The following is a 15,209-nucleotide window of genomic DNA, read 5'->3' as shown; positions in this document are numbered from 1 at the left end:
AATGTGTGGCCAATAAAACTCTTCTTCCAGTGTGGCACAGAGACGCTAAAAGATTGGACACCCCTCCCCGATAGAGCCCCGTGCTTCCAATCTGCCTTTGAACGCTTCTCTTCTAAATACAGGCAGCCAGGACTCACCAGGTGTCTGAGGAAAGCCGCTAGCACCAGGCAGGCACCTTGACAAACACCCCGAGGAAAGGAACTCAGAGACAGCAGAGAAAAGGCAGGAAGCAGAATGAAAACTTCAAAAAAATCATATTTCCTCAGAGCAACAGGAGACACACAACTCTGAAACGAGAATGGGGAGCAACAACAGCAACAAAATCATTCTCAGGCAAACAAAGGGCTACTGGAAACTAAAGTTTAGACAGGAGAAATGAATATAGAGAATAGAATTAAAAGACAGAAATGCAAGCCAGGAGTCACCAAACGATGTGGCCCAACACATGGATAATAGGAGATCAAAAAAGAGAGAATACACATTTTACTAGAAATTTTCTCAGAACTGAGTGTCATGCTTCTAACCTGAAAAGACTCAGCAAGCGCCCAGCATTAAAAAAAATAAAAAAGGAAAGCCACCCTAAGACAATGTCATGAAATTTCAGAACACCGGGCCTGATAATAACACATCTACAATATCTCCTATACTTCAGCATCTCATCTACAGTTAGCATACAAAGAATCAGACAGCACCATTTCTAATCAACGGCACCAACGCAGGAGATAATGTCAAAACAGCTTCGGGACTCTGGGGGATGCTTAGCTGACCGGCGGGCGGGCCCGCACTGCTGGGCCCTGCGTCTCCAGCCACTCAAGTGGGTATTTGCACAGTCATTGTAAGGCCTTTGTTCTAGTGAAATCTAACTCCAAGGCACAATTGTAAAGTCAGCGAAAGAGGAGCTGCTCCCAAAGCTGGACCTAAGGGAGATGCTCCCACTCCCAGGTGGGGCCTTCACCTGTCTGGCTTCAAACTGAACATGGTTCCCCCAACCTCTCAAGGCTGGGTCCTCTCTTCTGCTCTTACACCTCAAACTGTACCTCCTCAGAAAAGTCTTCTTGAGCAGTCCTTTCTAAAAAAAGTCTTTTGCCCCCTTTCTTACATCCACGCCCATTACCACATTGCATTGTCTTCAGAGCCCTTGACTAAATTCTGTTTACCTTCTTACAGTCTGCCTTCCCAGTAAGCACACGGGTTCTATAAAAGCAAGGAGCACCTTTGTCTACTTGCTATTGCCTCCCAGGTCTTAGAACAGGGACTGGCATACAGACGGCGCTTAATAAATATGTTGAAGGATTGAAAGCATGCTCATTCTTTGAGTCTAATTCAAAATTCTTCCTTCTCTGTAATCCCCAATCATTCCGGTTAGAAGTGATTTTTAACTCTCCTGATTCCTTGCTGTTCCTGGCAAGAGGAAGATGATGCTAGGACAAGACAGGAGTGTAAAGGGAGGGGAGGGATGAACAGGTGTCAACAGGTGTCAGCATGCTGCCCCTCCCTACTTGTGCCCAGAGCAGGTGCTTCCAACAGACAGCTTCCCCTCACCGCTCTGGCCAGCTGCTCCCAGGCCAGTGGAGCTGGTGCGTTGAGCTACTAGGAACTCTCATCCTTGGCACTGTTGACATTTGGGGGCAGGCAGGTGTGCGTGTCACAGGGCAGGGTGCCCTGTGCACTGCAGGACGCTGAGCAGCATCTCTGGCCTCCACCCACTAGCTACCAGTGGCACCACCCAACTTATAACAACCAAAACTGTCTCCAGAGAGTGTCAAGTCGCCTGCAGGGCACAATGTCCTGGGTTAAGAACCACTGAGTCAGACCACTCGCCACCCCTGGGGTAAAGCTCCAGTCCCAGCCTCTCTTGAAAGGGCTAGGAATGCCAGAACCCAACACTACCACATTTCCGGCTTGCTTTAGCAAAAATAACCACTGAAGGGAGGAGGCCCCCAAACGAATCTGCTAAGGGACCCATTTGTAACAACTTTTAACTGGTCCAGCACATACACGTTTAGAGCCCTGAGTCCGCTAAGGCACTAACCCACAACAGCTACACATCGGCAACAAAGTACCCGGCAACAATCCAGGGGAGACCCAGGAGAGGAAGCCCCAGAACTTTGAGATGAGCGCAACAGAGCAGCAATTTTCAACCTTTTTCATTTCACGACACACATAAACTAACTACAAAAATTATGTGACACAGCAAAATATATATATATTTTGTCGATCTGACAAAAAGTAGGTATAATTTTGATTCATTCTCCTTGGAGCTGCGTTGGCTGTTGTCACACACACACACACATATATATATATAAATATATATATAAATATATATAATACATATGTATATATGTCTATATATATGTCTATATATATACACAAATATATATATATATGTATATATATATATATATTTGACAATCTAAGGGAGGGAGGTCAGGGCCCCTGACTGAAAAATAGTCAGATGTTGCATGTTTTAAAAATTCTAGCGGCACACCAGTCGAAAATTGCTGCAACAGAGAAACGGGATGTCTGCTGAATCCAATAATTTAAGAAGTGGCGCTTGTGTCTGCCCGTCTTTCTTTAAATTTTGTTTGCCTAGTTGTTCATTTTTATTGATTTACAAATTATTTTTCTGTGAAACCAGAAATTTGTGCCGAGACTGAGCAGCCGGGCTTCAGAGCACTTTCCGGAAGAAACCCGCTCCAGGCTCCACCCTGCCAACACGAGGAAGCTCTGGGAACACAGTCTGCGTGAGGTGGAGCTTTTCCAAACGGGCAGAGGAAACATTTAGCCAAACAACTACGTTTAGGAGTTTGAAAAACATACCTATTTTGTACAGAACACCAGAACAGAGGAGAATCAGGCCTCTCTGGTAGCCTCAGAATAGTGTCTAAGAGTTAGGGCCAGGCTGGCTGCTTGGGCAGGTGGCAGGTGGGGCTGGGGGGTGGGGGGAGCGGGCAATGGGGGGCACAATAAGATGCAGATTCTCAAGCTCCAGGGCAGCAGGCCTCACCCAGGAAGTCTGACTGGGGCCCCAGGAGTCTGTATTTTTACCCAACTCCCGGCATTCTTAGCCTTCGCCAGTGGTCAGCTGGCTTTGTGAAGCAAGAACCCCAGCTGTGGCCTGAGACCCACGGTCCACCCTGCCCATTCTCCCTCGCCCCCCAACACCCCACAGTGATCCAGGTTCTGTACTTGAACAGATCCCTGGGGGCTTACCTGCATATAACTGAGGAAAATTAAAGCTACTAAACCCCCTCGTAAATAAAATGGATTATGTTGGTGCATTAGAGCTTGTAGGAGGAATCCCAGGTCCCCTGGTCAAATCGCCTAATTTACAATACAGGTGAGGAAACTGAGGCTTCGAGAGGGTGAATCTGTGCTCCACACCCAGCACTTGGCAAGCAGCAGACCTGGGATCAGCACCCAAAATGCCTAACCCCTCAAAGGCTGTGTGAACCACACAGTTCTGCCTGCTCCCCAGGAGCCTGTCCAATTGGAAAAAGCCGACGAGTTTCCCCAGGAGGCAGCTGATGTGGTGGAAAGGGCTCTGGGTGCCCCGCGGAGGCTTCTGGAATCCTAGCCCATCTTCACCAAGAAGCAGCTTCTGTTCTAGCCACAAGTCCTCCTCACCTTGCCAAAGGGTCAGGCCAGAGGCTCCCGCCCTCTGTGCTACCAGGGAAAGGTTTTGATTCAGTACTTTCCACCTTTTCTCCCCAGGCACCACCTTCGGAGGGGGCTGCCCTGCGGGCTGTTTTCTTCGGATTCTGGCGGGGGGGCTGCGTGGCGGGTTAACAGAAGGGGCTGCTTGCCTACTGCCAAGAAGGCCATTTAGCCCCTTATGTTTGGGAGGGGCTGGAGGTGACCGTGGGAGCACGAGGCAGTCCTTGGGAGGCCAGGTGTCAATTCTCCCCTCTGCCATTCTAAGTCCAGTGGGAAGCGGACGGAGAGGTTCCCACGGCCCTGTCCGGCCCCCTGGAATGATGCAGCTGGCCCCAGTCCTGCCTTCTTCCCTCTTCGGACAGTCCCCTTCGTCTTCCTCCAGCGGCAGCGCTGAGACGGCACATTCCCAGGTACAGGTATATCACGTGCCGCGTGATACAAATCTGGAAACACCTGCCCCAGGGTCTGTGCTGGATACGGAGCATTCACTCGAAAGCAAACCTACTAGGTTTGTTTTCTGACTGTGGTCATTTCAGCACTGGGAGAGTAGTTCCTCCTCTGTGAGAATTCCAAGAGCCAAAAAGCAACCCCTTTTTATTGAGTAGCAATAGGCAAAAGAATGCATTAGTCCATCTGGGCCAAGGAGAGGATGAAGGGGAGCCAAGTGACAAGCAGTCCAACTGTGCATCACACACAAATCTTCCACAGCCTGGGAAACCAGCCCAGAAGCTGGGCATGCACCCTCACTCACGCTCCGGCCCCACACCCGTGTGCACGAAGGTGCAGGAGCCAGGTGGGCCACCCACCTGCCTCACAGGTGCGCTGTTTTCCAGGTGGTATCTGCTGTCACTAGTGTACAATGAGCCCTGGTGTCAACGCCAAGTCCAGGCTGGACAAGCAGAACAGAGGGAGAGTGAGGAGGAATCTGTGACAGGTGGCACTGGAGCCAAGTGTAAGCAGAGGGCCCATTGTTTGTGGTAAAAGCAGCTCTTTAGGTGGAGTGGACAAGTGCCTTGCTCCCTGTCGCACAGGACCCAGCGCCTGCTCCTGCTGCACTCTGTGTGGGGCTGGGACAAGAGCCGGCAGCCACCAACCACACCCTCAGCCTAGGTGGCCGCTGAATCCAGGGAGCGAGGGCTTGACCTGCCCCGTTCAGAGTCTGAGATATAAAATGAACCCCAAAGCGCACTGCCAGACACCACAGGGAAGGAAAAACGCCACCCCTAAGTTCCCCTCCTGGGGTCCAGCACGGCCAGTCGGTCCTACCATGGAGGAGAAGTCACTAACGTAATAGCTAGCCTTGGTCTTTCCCTTTTGGTCTTTAGTTAGAAGGGTCAGCAGTCATTCCAGCAGGAAAGAGGCAGCCCAGAGCAGGGTAAGCCCACCTTCCTGTAACAAAGAAAAGCAGACAGAAGTCAAGACAGCGCTGGGTTAAGCGGGAAGATGAACTTAGGAGAAAAGGTGTGCATTTCCCATCAAATGCACCAGATTTGAACAGATGCCTTATAAAGTCCTCCGAACCTGAAGTACAGGTTTCCTTTCAAGCCTTTCCTCACCTGCCTCGTTCACACCTTGGAATGCATCCGTCATAGGCACGTAAATGCCAGGGATATGGACTTGCGCAAATAGAACGGGACTTTCCCACATTATGCAATAATTCTAGCAATTCCAGAATTAGTGCACCATGATAAGAGACTCCTTAAAATTGTAAGCAACCCTGACGGGCATGGCTCACTTGGTTGGGCATCGTCCTACAAAGTGAAAGGTCACCGGTTCCATTCCCAGTCAGGGCACATGCCTGGGGTGTGAGTTCGATCCCTAGTCAGGCCATGTGAGAGGCAACCGATCAATATTTCTCTCTCACATCGATGTTTTCCCCCCTCTCTTTCTCCCTCCCTTCCCCTCACTCTAAAAATAAATAGGTAAAATCTTTAACAACCAAAAAAAAAATTGTTGTAGGGAGGAAACCAACACAGAAATCCAGAAAAAGAATCCAAAATCCCCCCTCCGCCTGCCACTCGCCTGTCCCCTTACGGCAAGATCTTGTCACAGGCTCCTAGAGAATACAGTGCCAAAAGCACAATTTGCGAGGCCTTCAGTGAGAACTGTATGAATTCCAAATAAAGGTACTGGCAATTAAAAGATGGTATAGAACGAAAGAAAAACATCTGCAGAACAATACACTTAGAACACATTTGTGCATTAAATTATGTCCCCTCCTCCTCCTCCAAAAAAAAAAAAAAAAGACACGTCGAAGTTCTAAACCCTGGCACCTGTCTTTATAGATGCCATCCAGCTAAGAGGAGGTCAGACTGGATCGGGGTGGGTCCCTGGGCAGTGACTGAGACGCACAGCGGGGAAAGTCAGGGGAAGAGGGAGGCAGAGATCGGGGTGATGCCGCTAAGAGCCAAGGAAAGCCAGGCACTGCAGGCAGCCCTGGAGCTGGGAGAGGCGGACGCGCCTTCCCCTGGAACCCTTAGCGGGAGCAGCACCCTGTGCACACCCCAGTTTTGAACATCTGGCCTCCAGAACAGTGAGAGAATACATTTCTGTTGTTTTAAGTCACCTAGTTTGCGGTCCTGTGTTACAGCGGCTGCAGGAAAAGAAAAACTCCAAGATCGTGACTGGATGAGGAAAGGAGAACTCAGGGAGGTCGAGCCCTGCCCTTGGTCACGTGTGCGATGCAACCAGCATCAGGCCCCTGCAACCAGCCCAGACTGCTTCCCCCGACACCCACGTCATTCACAGCTAAGGAAGGCGGTGCTGTGTAAGAGCCCACAGACAGGGCAGGAGCCGCGGCGCGCCTTGGGCTGTGGAACTGGGCAGAGCCGACCACTGTCCCAGCACTGCCACTCACCAGCGTGGCCTTGGACAAATTCCTTGGCTGGCCTCTCGGAGTCATAGTTTCCTCGGCTGAAAATGAAGTCAGACAGTCATACAAACTTCAAGGGCTATGGCCAGGATTCAACGAGGCGATCTGTGCGGACACTTAGCATGGTGCCCAACATGCAACACGCCTGAGATAAAGGTCAGCTGTTAATGTTACGGTTGTTACTCGTTTCTCAGACTGTCCCTCCAAGTTGATTTGAGCGGATGTCTTGTGTTGGCCTTTGGCAGTCCTTCTTAATAGTGCCTTTGATGTTGAATTCTTTCTCTCCAGCTCAGGGGCTGCCACCTTTCACTCAAAAAAGTTGGTGAGAACCTGGTTTTGACTTTCTGGTTCTTTCAACCCCAGTAATCTTTTCTTTTTTCTCTTAATTGTTTACCTTCTCGTTTTGTCCTATCACCTCTCTCCTTGCTGCCATTGCCTTCCTTTTTTCAGCCTCGCTGGCAGTGAGCTTCATGTACTTTGGGGACACTGGATGGCTTACTCTGCAACAGACAAACTCCTACATTGGAGTTCGCATTTTCAGTCCAAATTCTTCCCCAAAGTTGTGTACCAAGTGATACCCAAGCCAACGCACCATGATTAAAGTGCGAGTCCCCAAAATAATTTCTTGGGTTTTTTTTCACATTCAAATGTTTAACTATGAAAATTGTTTTGCTGTCTGTTTTATCCGCAGTAGTACAGAAGACAGAAAACCTTTCAACAGAACCCCGAACAGCCTTTCTGTGGCCATTACAAGGTATGTAAATGGAGACCTTTAGCATCTTCGGTTGGAATTATTGTGTTAGCATGGAAGTCCTTTTTTTTTTTATCATGGAAATTGCTGTAATTATAATCATTTTAGAACACCATTATTATTATTAACAAGACCAAATTGCACAGTTCAAGCAGATGCTGGTTCTCTCCTGTTAGAAGTCACATAATGGTATCAAACACCCAGCACTCATCGCCATGCCAACGGGGTCCTGCTCTCACCCTGGCTTCTGGGCACGTGTGTCCGCTGCCTTGAAGAGTGTCAGGCAGAACAAGGGACCCTCAGTTCTTGATTCAAGCATTCATGGAACCAGCATATGTCCAACAGTTGGTTTCCCCATAGAGGAGGGTCGGTGGAACTCTGGTTCCTGCTGAATCTTTGCCTGCATCCAACTATTCATTATGCCCCAAAGGAAGGGGGAACAGCAGGGGTTGGGAAGAGTCCAGTGTTGGACTCTCTTAACAGTCATATGTTAAGTCCTTAACCCTTTGGGATGCAAGGTTCAGGGATCTTTGGCTGGAAAGGGCAGTTTGAGGCCAACAGGCAAAGAAAAGAAGCCAGGAGGCAGGAAGGCAAGGGAGCAGGTGGTTCAGAATTTGGATTCTGGAATCCAGCTCCCGGGTTCAACTTCTGATTCTTCTGCTTTCTTATCCTGTTGCCCTGGACAAGTCATTCAACCTCTCCAAGCTCCAGTCCTCCACTCCTCTCAACGGGTCTGAGAACCAGGAGGCGGTTGTCAGGGTTCTCAGGGGCAGCGCACACACGCCACACGGCTCAGCTCTCGCCGGGAGGAGAGTCCTTCACCCCATCTGTGACTATTACTTAATTCTCGAAAAACTCCTGGTTCTTCACTGCTTGGATTTACAATTCCATTTTTCTCTCCACCTAAGCAAGTTTTATTCTAGGCTTCAGGGAATCTGCAGAGAATAAATGCATGACCCTTGGCCATGAGAGAGCAGGAAAACTCACTCCAGGATCAGAAGTCACCCTGTGGCTGGCTGCCCCTCTGACCGGCTGCAGCACCCTGCCGGTAGTCAGGCATTTTCTGGGACACGGGGGGGGGGAAAAAATGAATCCTAATGCACTTGTCACTATCACCTAAGAGTTTACAGCAGGCATTTGGAGAGATCCTACACATAGATTTTGCTATAACGCAGCTTATTACTAAATCAGGCCAAGAAGGAGGCTCAGAATATTTCATTTCCTGTCAAAATGTAAAAATTAAATCTGCATTGTTAAAAACAGCCTTCTCTGGGAACCTGCTAATGTTTAACTGAGAAATAACCTTGAATGAACCACTTCCTTGGCCAAGGAAAAGATATAAGCATTAAGTACTGAATACATTCCTGTAATGTAAACTTCCTCATTTTAAAGTGAAGGTCATTGGATTTAAATAATAAAGACAAGTGATTATTTATGAAGTTTGTTTGTTTTTGAGAGCCCTAGAGCTATATATATATATGTGTGTATATATATAGTTTCAGTTCTTCTTGAGGTTTCCCTCCCCCCTTCCTCTCTTCTCTGGAGGGGGGAGACAAGTACCAGCACCCATTTAGTGCAGCCCCCAAGTCTGCTTGACTTTAGTAAGGAGAATTCCAGCCCCCCCCAAAACCAACAAGAGTCGTTCATCAAGGCACACCTTTCTCAAACGGAGAGTCATGTGGGGCCTGTTGCACCAGGTATCTTTAGGCCACAGAAGAGGTCCAGCCTCCGTATCTTGTGAAAGGGGAACTGTACAAGGTTCGCCCTGACTGGTGTGGCTCAGTGGGTTGGGCTTTGTCCCCGCAAACTGAAAGGTCACCAGTTCCATTCCCAGCCAGGGCACATGCCTGGGTTGGGGGCCAAGTGCCGGGTTGGGCCATGGGAGAGACAACCAATCCTTCGTGGGGTTGGTGTGTCTCTCACACAACGATGTCTCTCTCCCTCCCTTCCCCTCTCTCTGAAAATAAATAAATAAAATAAAAAAAAAAACAGTGCTATTAAAAAGAAAATGTACAAGGGTCTCACTACCAGCACATGTTTTCACGTGGTGGCTCTTACCAGCACCAACATCTTGTGGTCCAGTTAAGCCTCCTCAGCTGACTTCCTCCCACTTCCTGAGCTGCCCTCCCTCCAGCCTCCAGGCCCCCCCCCCCCCCAGATCCAATAGACAACACTCAGATGAAGGGCGACTGGAATCAAAGTTTTCAGCAGAATACATGTTTGAAGGTTAAAAAAAAAACCTAATTAAGCAAATATAGAAGTTACTCAGTAGAGTTTCTTTTTTTAAAGGAATTAGCATGGCATGCCTTCCCTCTTAAGTCTTGAATAATTTAATTAGAATTACGCCAAAGTCATGAGTCTGTTCTATTTATGGGGGAATCATCGCTGAATTAAAACGCAAATGACAACGTTAGAAATAAAAATAAAGTGTCTTCAGACAGTGTATTCTACTGACAAGAACAACTTGAGTTCAAATCACACTTCGAGTAGAAGTTGGAGAACGGGCTGGAACGATTCCGGGGTTTTGTCTTAAGATTACCGAGCCCGGGCACATTCATTTCTTGCTACAAAAAGTGCTAATAAATGAAAACCATCCTGAGAATGAGAAAAAAGAAAGCTGTTTGGTTTCATTTTGTCACTGGGAGGCCACTTGGTCCCCAGAAGCCTAGCTCGGCCGGTCTGTTTTCCCAGGAGCTTTGCTGCATTTAACACTTTTCACACACGTGTGCAGACACTTCCTCCAGTGCAGAGGGGCTGGGCAGCCAAACGAGCCAGGAGGCAGCAGCGGGACCGGACGCCTCCGGGGGAGGACAGCCGAGGACAGCCGCGCGGTGGGAAGGCGGCTCGCTCCGCAGCAACCCGCCCCTCGGACCCAGCGGCTCCCTTTCCAAGGGTACTGTGCCGTGGGAGGCCGGCCACCGGCCTCCTTAGCAATCGCACAGCGAGCCGGGGGTGGGGGAGGTTGGCGGGGGAGGAAGGGTACGGAGGGGGTGTGTAAATAGTAATACGAAGTGATTCCCCCGAAATAACAGCATCGTGCCCAGGCCCACGGCACAGTCTCCGCAATGGAAGGAGATGAGGTCCGACAGAAGAAAATCCCTTGAGATGGAAGTTACGGGTCTCCTCTCGTTGCCCGGCCACGAGGAACGGGGAGCGAACAAGTTCTGAAACACGTGCACACACCCCTGGGCTGCACCCCCCAGGGTCGCCAGCGCTCCGCCACCCGAGTGCGCCCGCCCCGCTCCGGCCAGTGGCACCCTCTGCGCCCCTCCACCCCACCCCCAGTCTGCTTTGGGGCCACGCTAAGCGGCGCGGAGGCTCGGCTGGGCGCTCCCACGAGCCCCCCCCAAAAGCTCGCGGCTGCTGCCGAGGGACCACAGGAGCTGCAGGGCGCCGGTCCGTGTGGGTGGGCGAGCGCCCACCGACTTACCTTCTGCGGGGGGGTCCCGATCAGCACATCCAGGTAGTAGCCGCGGCCAGAGTCCCCCTGCAGGTTGTCAACCATGGCTAAGAAGTTGGCCGCACCCCCTGCAGGCTCCAGGGCGAACGCCAGGCCGTCGGCGCGGGGTTGAGCGGGGGGCCCGGGCCCGGGAGTGGGCGCAGCCCCGGGGCTAGTGGCCGTGGCCACGCGGAGAGGCAGCGTGAAGGGTGCCGGGGCCAGCGCCGGGGCGGCGTGCAGGAGCCACTGGGCCACCAGCGGCAGCAGCAGCGCCCGGGCCAGCGCGCCCATGCCGGCGGCGGGGCCCGGGGAACGCTCCGGGCCCGGTCCGTCCTGTCCCGTCGGGCGACTCGGCGACTCGGCGACTCAGCGCGGGGCTGCGGGAACCGGCTGGGCGCGCCCCGGGCCGGCGGCGGCTGCGACGGCGGAGGAGAGGAGGGCCGAGGGAGGAGGCTCGGGGAAGAGGAGGAGGCGCCGGAGCCGCCTCAGCCCGCGCCGCCAAGTTGTGCAAGTTGGTCGCCGCTGCCCCCTCTGGCGGGCGGTGGCTGCCCCGCAAGGGCCGGGCCGCGCCAGCGCCCGCCCCGCCCGCGCCCCGCCCCCGCCGCCAAGGTCACCGCGCGGCTCGCGGTCCGCGGGGTCCGCGCCGGCCGGTGGGCGCAGCCCACCCTGGCAGGTCTCGGGCCGCGCCCCTTCCCGGGGAAACTCGTGTCCCGAACTTCCTCGGAGCGCGCCCAGGCGGCCACGGCCAACGGATGTGACGAGGCTCCTCTGATTCCAGGGGGGAAAGTTTCGGGAACCCTTAAAGGGGAAGCGAGGGCCTGCCCTGCACCCCCGGCCCCGCGCGCGCGGGCGCCCCGCCGAAGTCCTCCGGGCCCGCGGGCGCAGGGGCTGCCAGGGGCGCCTCGGGGTCAGAGGGGAGAGTAGCGGGGGGATCGTAAAAGGGCGGTGAGCAGCGAGAGCCAGCGAGTCTGCGCCTCCCCTCGCCAAGCGCATTCCTGCCGCCCTCCAGCCCTCCGGAGTCTGGCGGCTTCCTGGTGCATTTGCCGCGCGCCGACCCCCGCCCCCGGCCCCCACTCCTGCCCCTTCCCCCTTCCGCGTCCCACTTCGGCCTCTGTGTGCTGTTGAGGTGGTCTGGGTGGAGGCTGGGGGAGGGTCAAGGTCTGGGGAAGACGGGCGAGGACGCGAGAGCTTCGGAGACGCCTCGGTGGAGATTCCGGGGGCGGGGGGAAGTGGGGGGTGGGGGCTTGTCGGCTCTGGCCGCTGCCGGAGCTTCGGTTCTCCTGCGCCCACCGTTTCCCGCTGGGGGCCGCGCGTGGAGTCCACAGCTGGCTTTGACTCGGGGTTTCTCGGCACCACGCTCGTCCATGACGCGGGTTCGGTGCTGCTGGGAGCCGCCGGCTCACCGCTTCCAGGAGGCCCTCGGTCCACCTAGCAAGTCGCTGTCAGCATCCAATTTCAGGGCCCGGGGTCCCGCTGCACCTTCCCCACTCCCCCAGCGGCTCTAGGCGGCGGGTTATCTAATTAATACCTGCTCAGCGCTGGGCTCCGGGGCCGCAGTGGAGCGGTCGGTAATTCAAGCAATGAGGTTATTTTATTTTAGATACTAAAGGCAGGGAGGACGATTACACACGCTGAGCCCATCGATTTCTCCTGCAACAGGAGTAGAAAAATCCTTCCATCTCCTCCAGCTGAATTGTGTCGGGCATTTTAAAAAACAAATAAGTCCGTCTTCACAGGGCAATTCCCTTCTCACAGCGATTTCCAGTGACTTCTCCTCAAGATTTGATTTTTATTCCTGTCTTAATTTTAGACTCAGGTCTGACTCTGCTAGGGGCCCCTGTGTCAGAGCGCGTCTGCTGCATCGATTTTCAGATGGCTTTAACTGTAAATCACATTTCCCCCAAACTATATCCCACCTTTAACAAGTTCCCAGCCACACAAAGAAAGGCCTGGTTGGGTGCCCTGATGGAACCTAAATTGATATGCCCCATAAATCTGCATAGTTATTCCAGAGCTGTTACAGTCATATATTCCCATTTCAAAATCAAGGCTGTGGAGGGAGTGTACTTAAAAAAATACTATTTGTACTCCTCGGTGTCCAGTCTTGAGGGGCCTGAAAAGCCATTCAGATGGCTCCCAGAAGGAGGTAACCTTATAAAAAGCACACGGAAAGCATTAAGGACTTTGATAAAGGGGAATGTGATGGGTAAGTTCAACATCAGAGACATTTGCTCTCTCTAATAATTAAGAGCCACAAGGGAAATTTTAAAAAATCAAGTCTAATTAAGGTTTGTCCTTCGTGAAACTCCTGGCTCCATCTGGTGTGCGCCTGAGCTTTCATTTGAGGGGGGCTAGCTCGGGTTTGCAGGTGAACCGGCGCCTGGAAGAGCTGGCCACAGAGCAGCCGAGGCCGTCTTACTAGATGGCAGAGCTGTCTCATCGGAAAGTAGTGCCCGCCCAAGTGACAGCACCCGATGACCGGCCCCTTGGTGGACTCTGCTGTTACAAATGTCTGAGAGTTCTTGATCCCTACGCGGAATGACGGCGCTGGCCAGATTTGGGGAGCAATGATTTTCTTTCTAGGTGTTTTCGTGGAAATCATGCGTGTCAGTCCTCTGGTGGGGTAGCATCGGTTTTTCTTCCTACCCTTCCTGATGCACTTCTCCAAGAAAGCAGCCACTTCCCATGTAGTGGGCAGCCATGCAGAAGGAGGGAGGAGAGGGTGAACCCCTCACTCCCGGACAGCACCCCCCACATCCTTTTGACACTGGCCCACTGCCGGTCAGTGCACCCTAGGCTTCCCCTCCTCTCTCCGGCTCCAGCTCCTTCTCCTTCCTCTGTCTCCTCCCTCTCCCCTTTCCCCAAGCCTCTGTTTCCAGCCACACACTTCCTTGGTCCCCTGGGAAACAAAGCCCTGCTGTGAGATGGGCCCACCCCCCTCACAAAGAGGGGGCCTGGCCAGTAAGCACATCCCTGAAGGTGAGAGAGGGTCCCCCCTCCAGCCCATGGGAGCTAGCCAGAGATTTCTTCCAGAAGTGTGTGGTGCTTGGCCAGGGAGACGGCCATCACGGTTGGTCTGACCACCGTGGCTACTAGCTTTGACTTCCTGTGACCCTGGCCGCCCCTAACTTTTGGTTCTTAGGGCCCCTTTATTCTCTTAAAAATTGAGGACCCCAACAGTTACCAAATTAGGAAATAAAACTGAGAAAATTTAACAATATGTAGCAATTCATTTAATAATAATAGTAATACAATTACACAGCAACATAACTAACATTTTAATTAAAACCATACTTTAAAAAACAGTGAGAAGAATGACATTATTTTACATATTCTGGCTTTAATAGAAGGCAGCTGGATTCTCCTATGTCCTGCATCCTGTCTGTTAGGAAGCATCTGGAAAATTCTATCCACATGTATGACCATAAGTATAGTTTGGAGCTAAAGGACTCCCTTGGAAAATCCCTGTTTTGTTTTATCTTTCTTTGGTTTCTGTGTTTGTGTCCTGTGTCATTGTCAGCATGTGACCGTTCCTCCCTCTGGCATGGCGTTGACATGAAGAGCAAAAGGCAAAACCAGAGCTGAGCCTTGTGTGTACAGGTGAAGGGGACCAAAGTTTTGCCATCACCCCTCCGCTCAGAAGGAAAAAAAAGCTGTGCCTTTGGGGATATCGATTTTTAAGCTGGTTATTTTTAAAAAAAGACCCAGAAAGAACCTTTGACCCTCCCCCCTTTCCTTCCCAAGGGATTTGGGTAGAAAAACCTGTTTCAGGAAGGGAACCTTAGTGTTAGACAGGAAGACTCCGAGGAGAGCCTGTGGCCCCCCAGCGCCCACCCCCCAGGGTTTCTGGCTTGCCCAGCAAAAAGCTGCCTGCCACTGGTGTTCTGCTGTTCCTCAACTACCTGCAGCCCCCCACCTTCACTGCTGAAATCTGAGACCCCGTTCCCCCCACCTTTTCTCCTTTGTCCAAAATGTCATATACGTACTCTCTTCAGAACTTTCATGCCTATGTGAATTTTCCTTGTGCATGTATTAAAATTTGACTTTTCTCCTGTTAATGGGATTGCTAACCAAGCTAAAAGAACTTAGAAGGTAGGAGAAAAAGGTTTTTTTTTTTTTTTTTTTTAGTCCCTACCCAGACTAGATCAAGGGACACCTTTCCTCTCTGTCTATTCAGTGCCTCCCAGACTTAGCAGGCAAAGGGCAATGGCCCTTGCAGCCCAGTGGAAGCCATCAGCTCTCTCCTGCAGCTTCGCTTTCCCACCTGCCTCCTGGCTCCTTCTCTCTCTCTCTCTCTCTCTCTCCCCTCCCCTCTCTTTTGTAACCTTTCTAGACCCTACTCTGCCCCACAGTGCCCTCCCCTTATAGCCACACTTACTGAAAGCGCTGCCTGTGCTCCTTACCACAGCCCCCTCCTCCTTCATTCATTCCTCACCTGCCCCCCCCCAAACTGACCATCTGTAGGCTTTGCTCCTTATTCTCGCCCAGTC

At 52.1% G+C, this 15,209-nt stretch overlaps 1 protein-coding gene across 1 annotated transcript in view; it reads right to left on the bottom strand.

Moving 5' to 3' along the window:
• Positions 1–11,334, bottom strand: part of BACE2 (beta-secretase 2) — a 72,702-nt gene extending 61,368 nt beyond the window's left edge. Inside the window, exon 1 of the mRNA XM_053917302.2 lies at positions 10,711–11,334. Coding sequence (XP_053773277.1) covers positions 10,711–11,010 — 300 coding nt within the window. The 5' untranslated portion in view covers positions 11,011–11,334. The remainder of the gene's footprint in view (positions 1–10,710) is intronic.
• Between the last annotated feature and the right edge of the window lie 3,875 nt (positions 11,335–15,209).

This window comes from Desmodus rotundus, chromosome 2 (genome assembly GCF_022682495.2).
Source record: "Desmodus rotundus isolate HL8 chromosome 2, HLdesRot8A.1, whole genome shotgun sequence".
NCBI classification, from domain to species: Eukaryota; Metazoa; Chordata; class Mammalia; order Chiroptera; family Phyllostomidae; genus Desmodus; species Desmodus rotundus.
The sequence above is the reverse complement of the archived record's forward strand: the minus strand, read 5'-3'. Positions and strand labels throughout refer to the sequence as shown.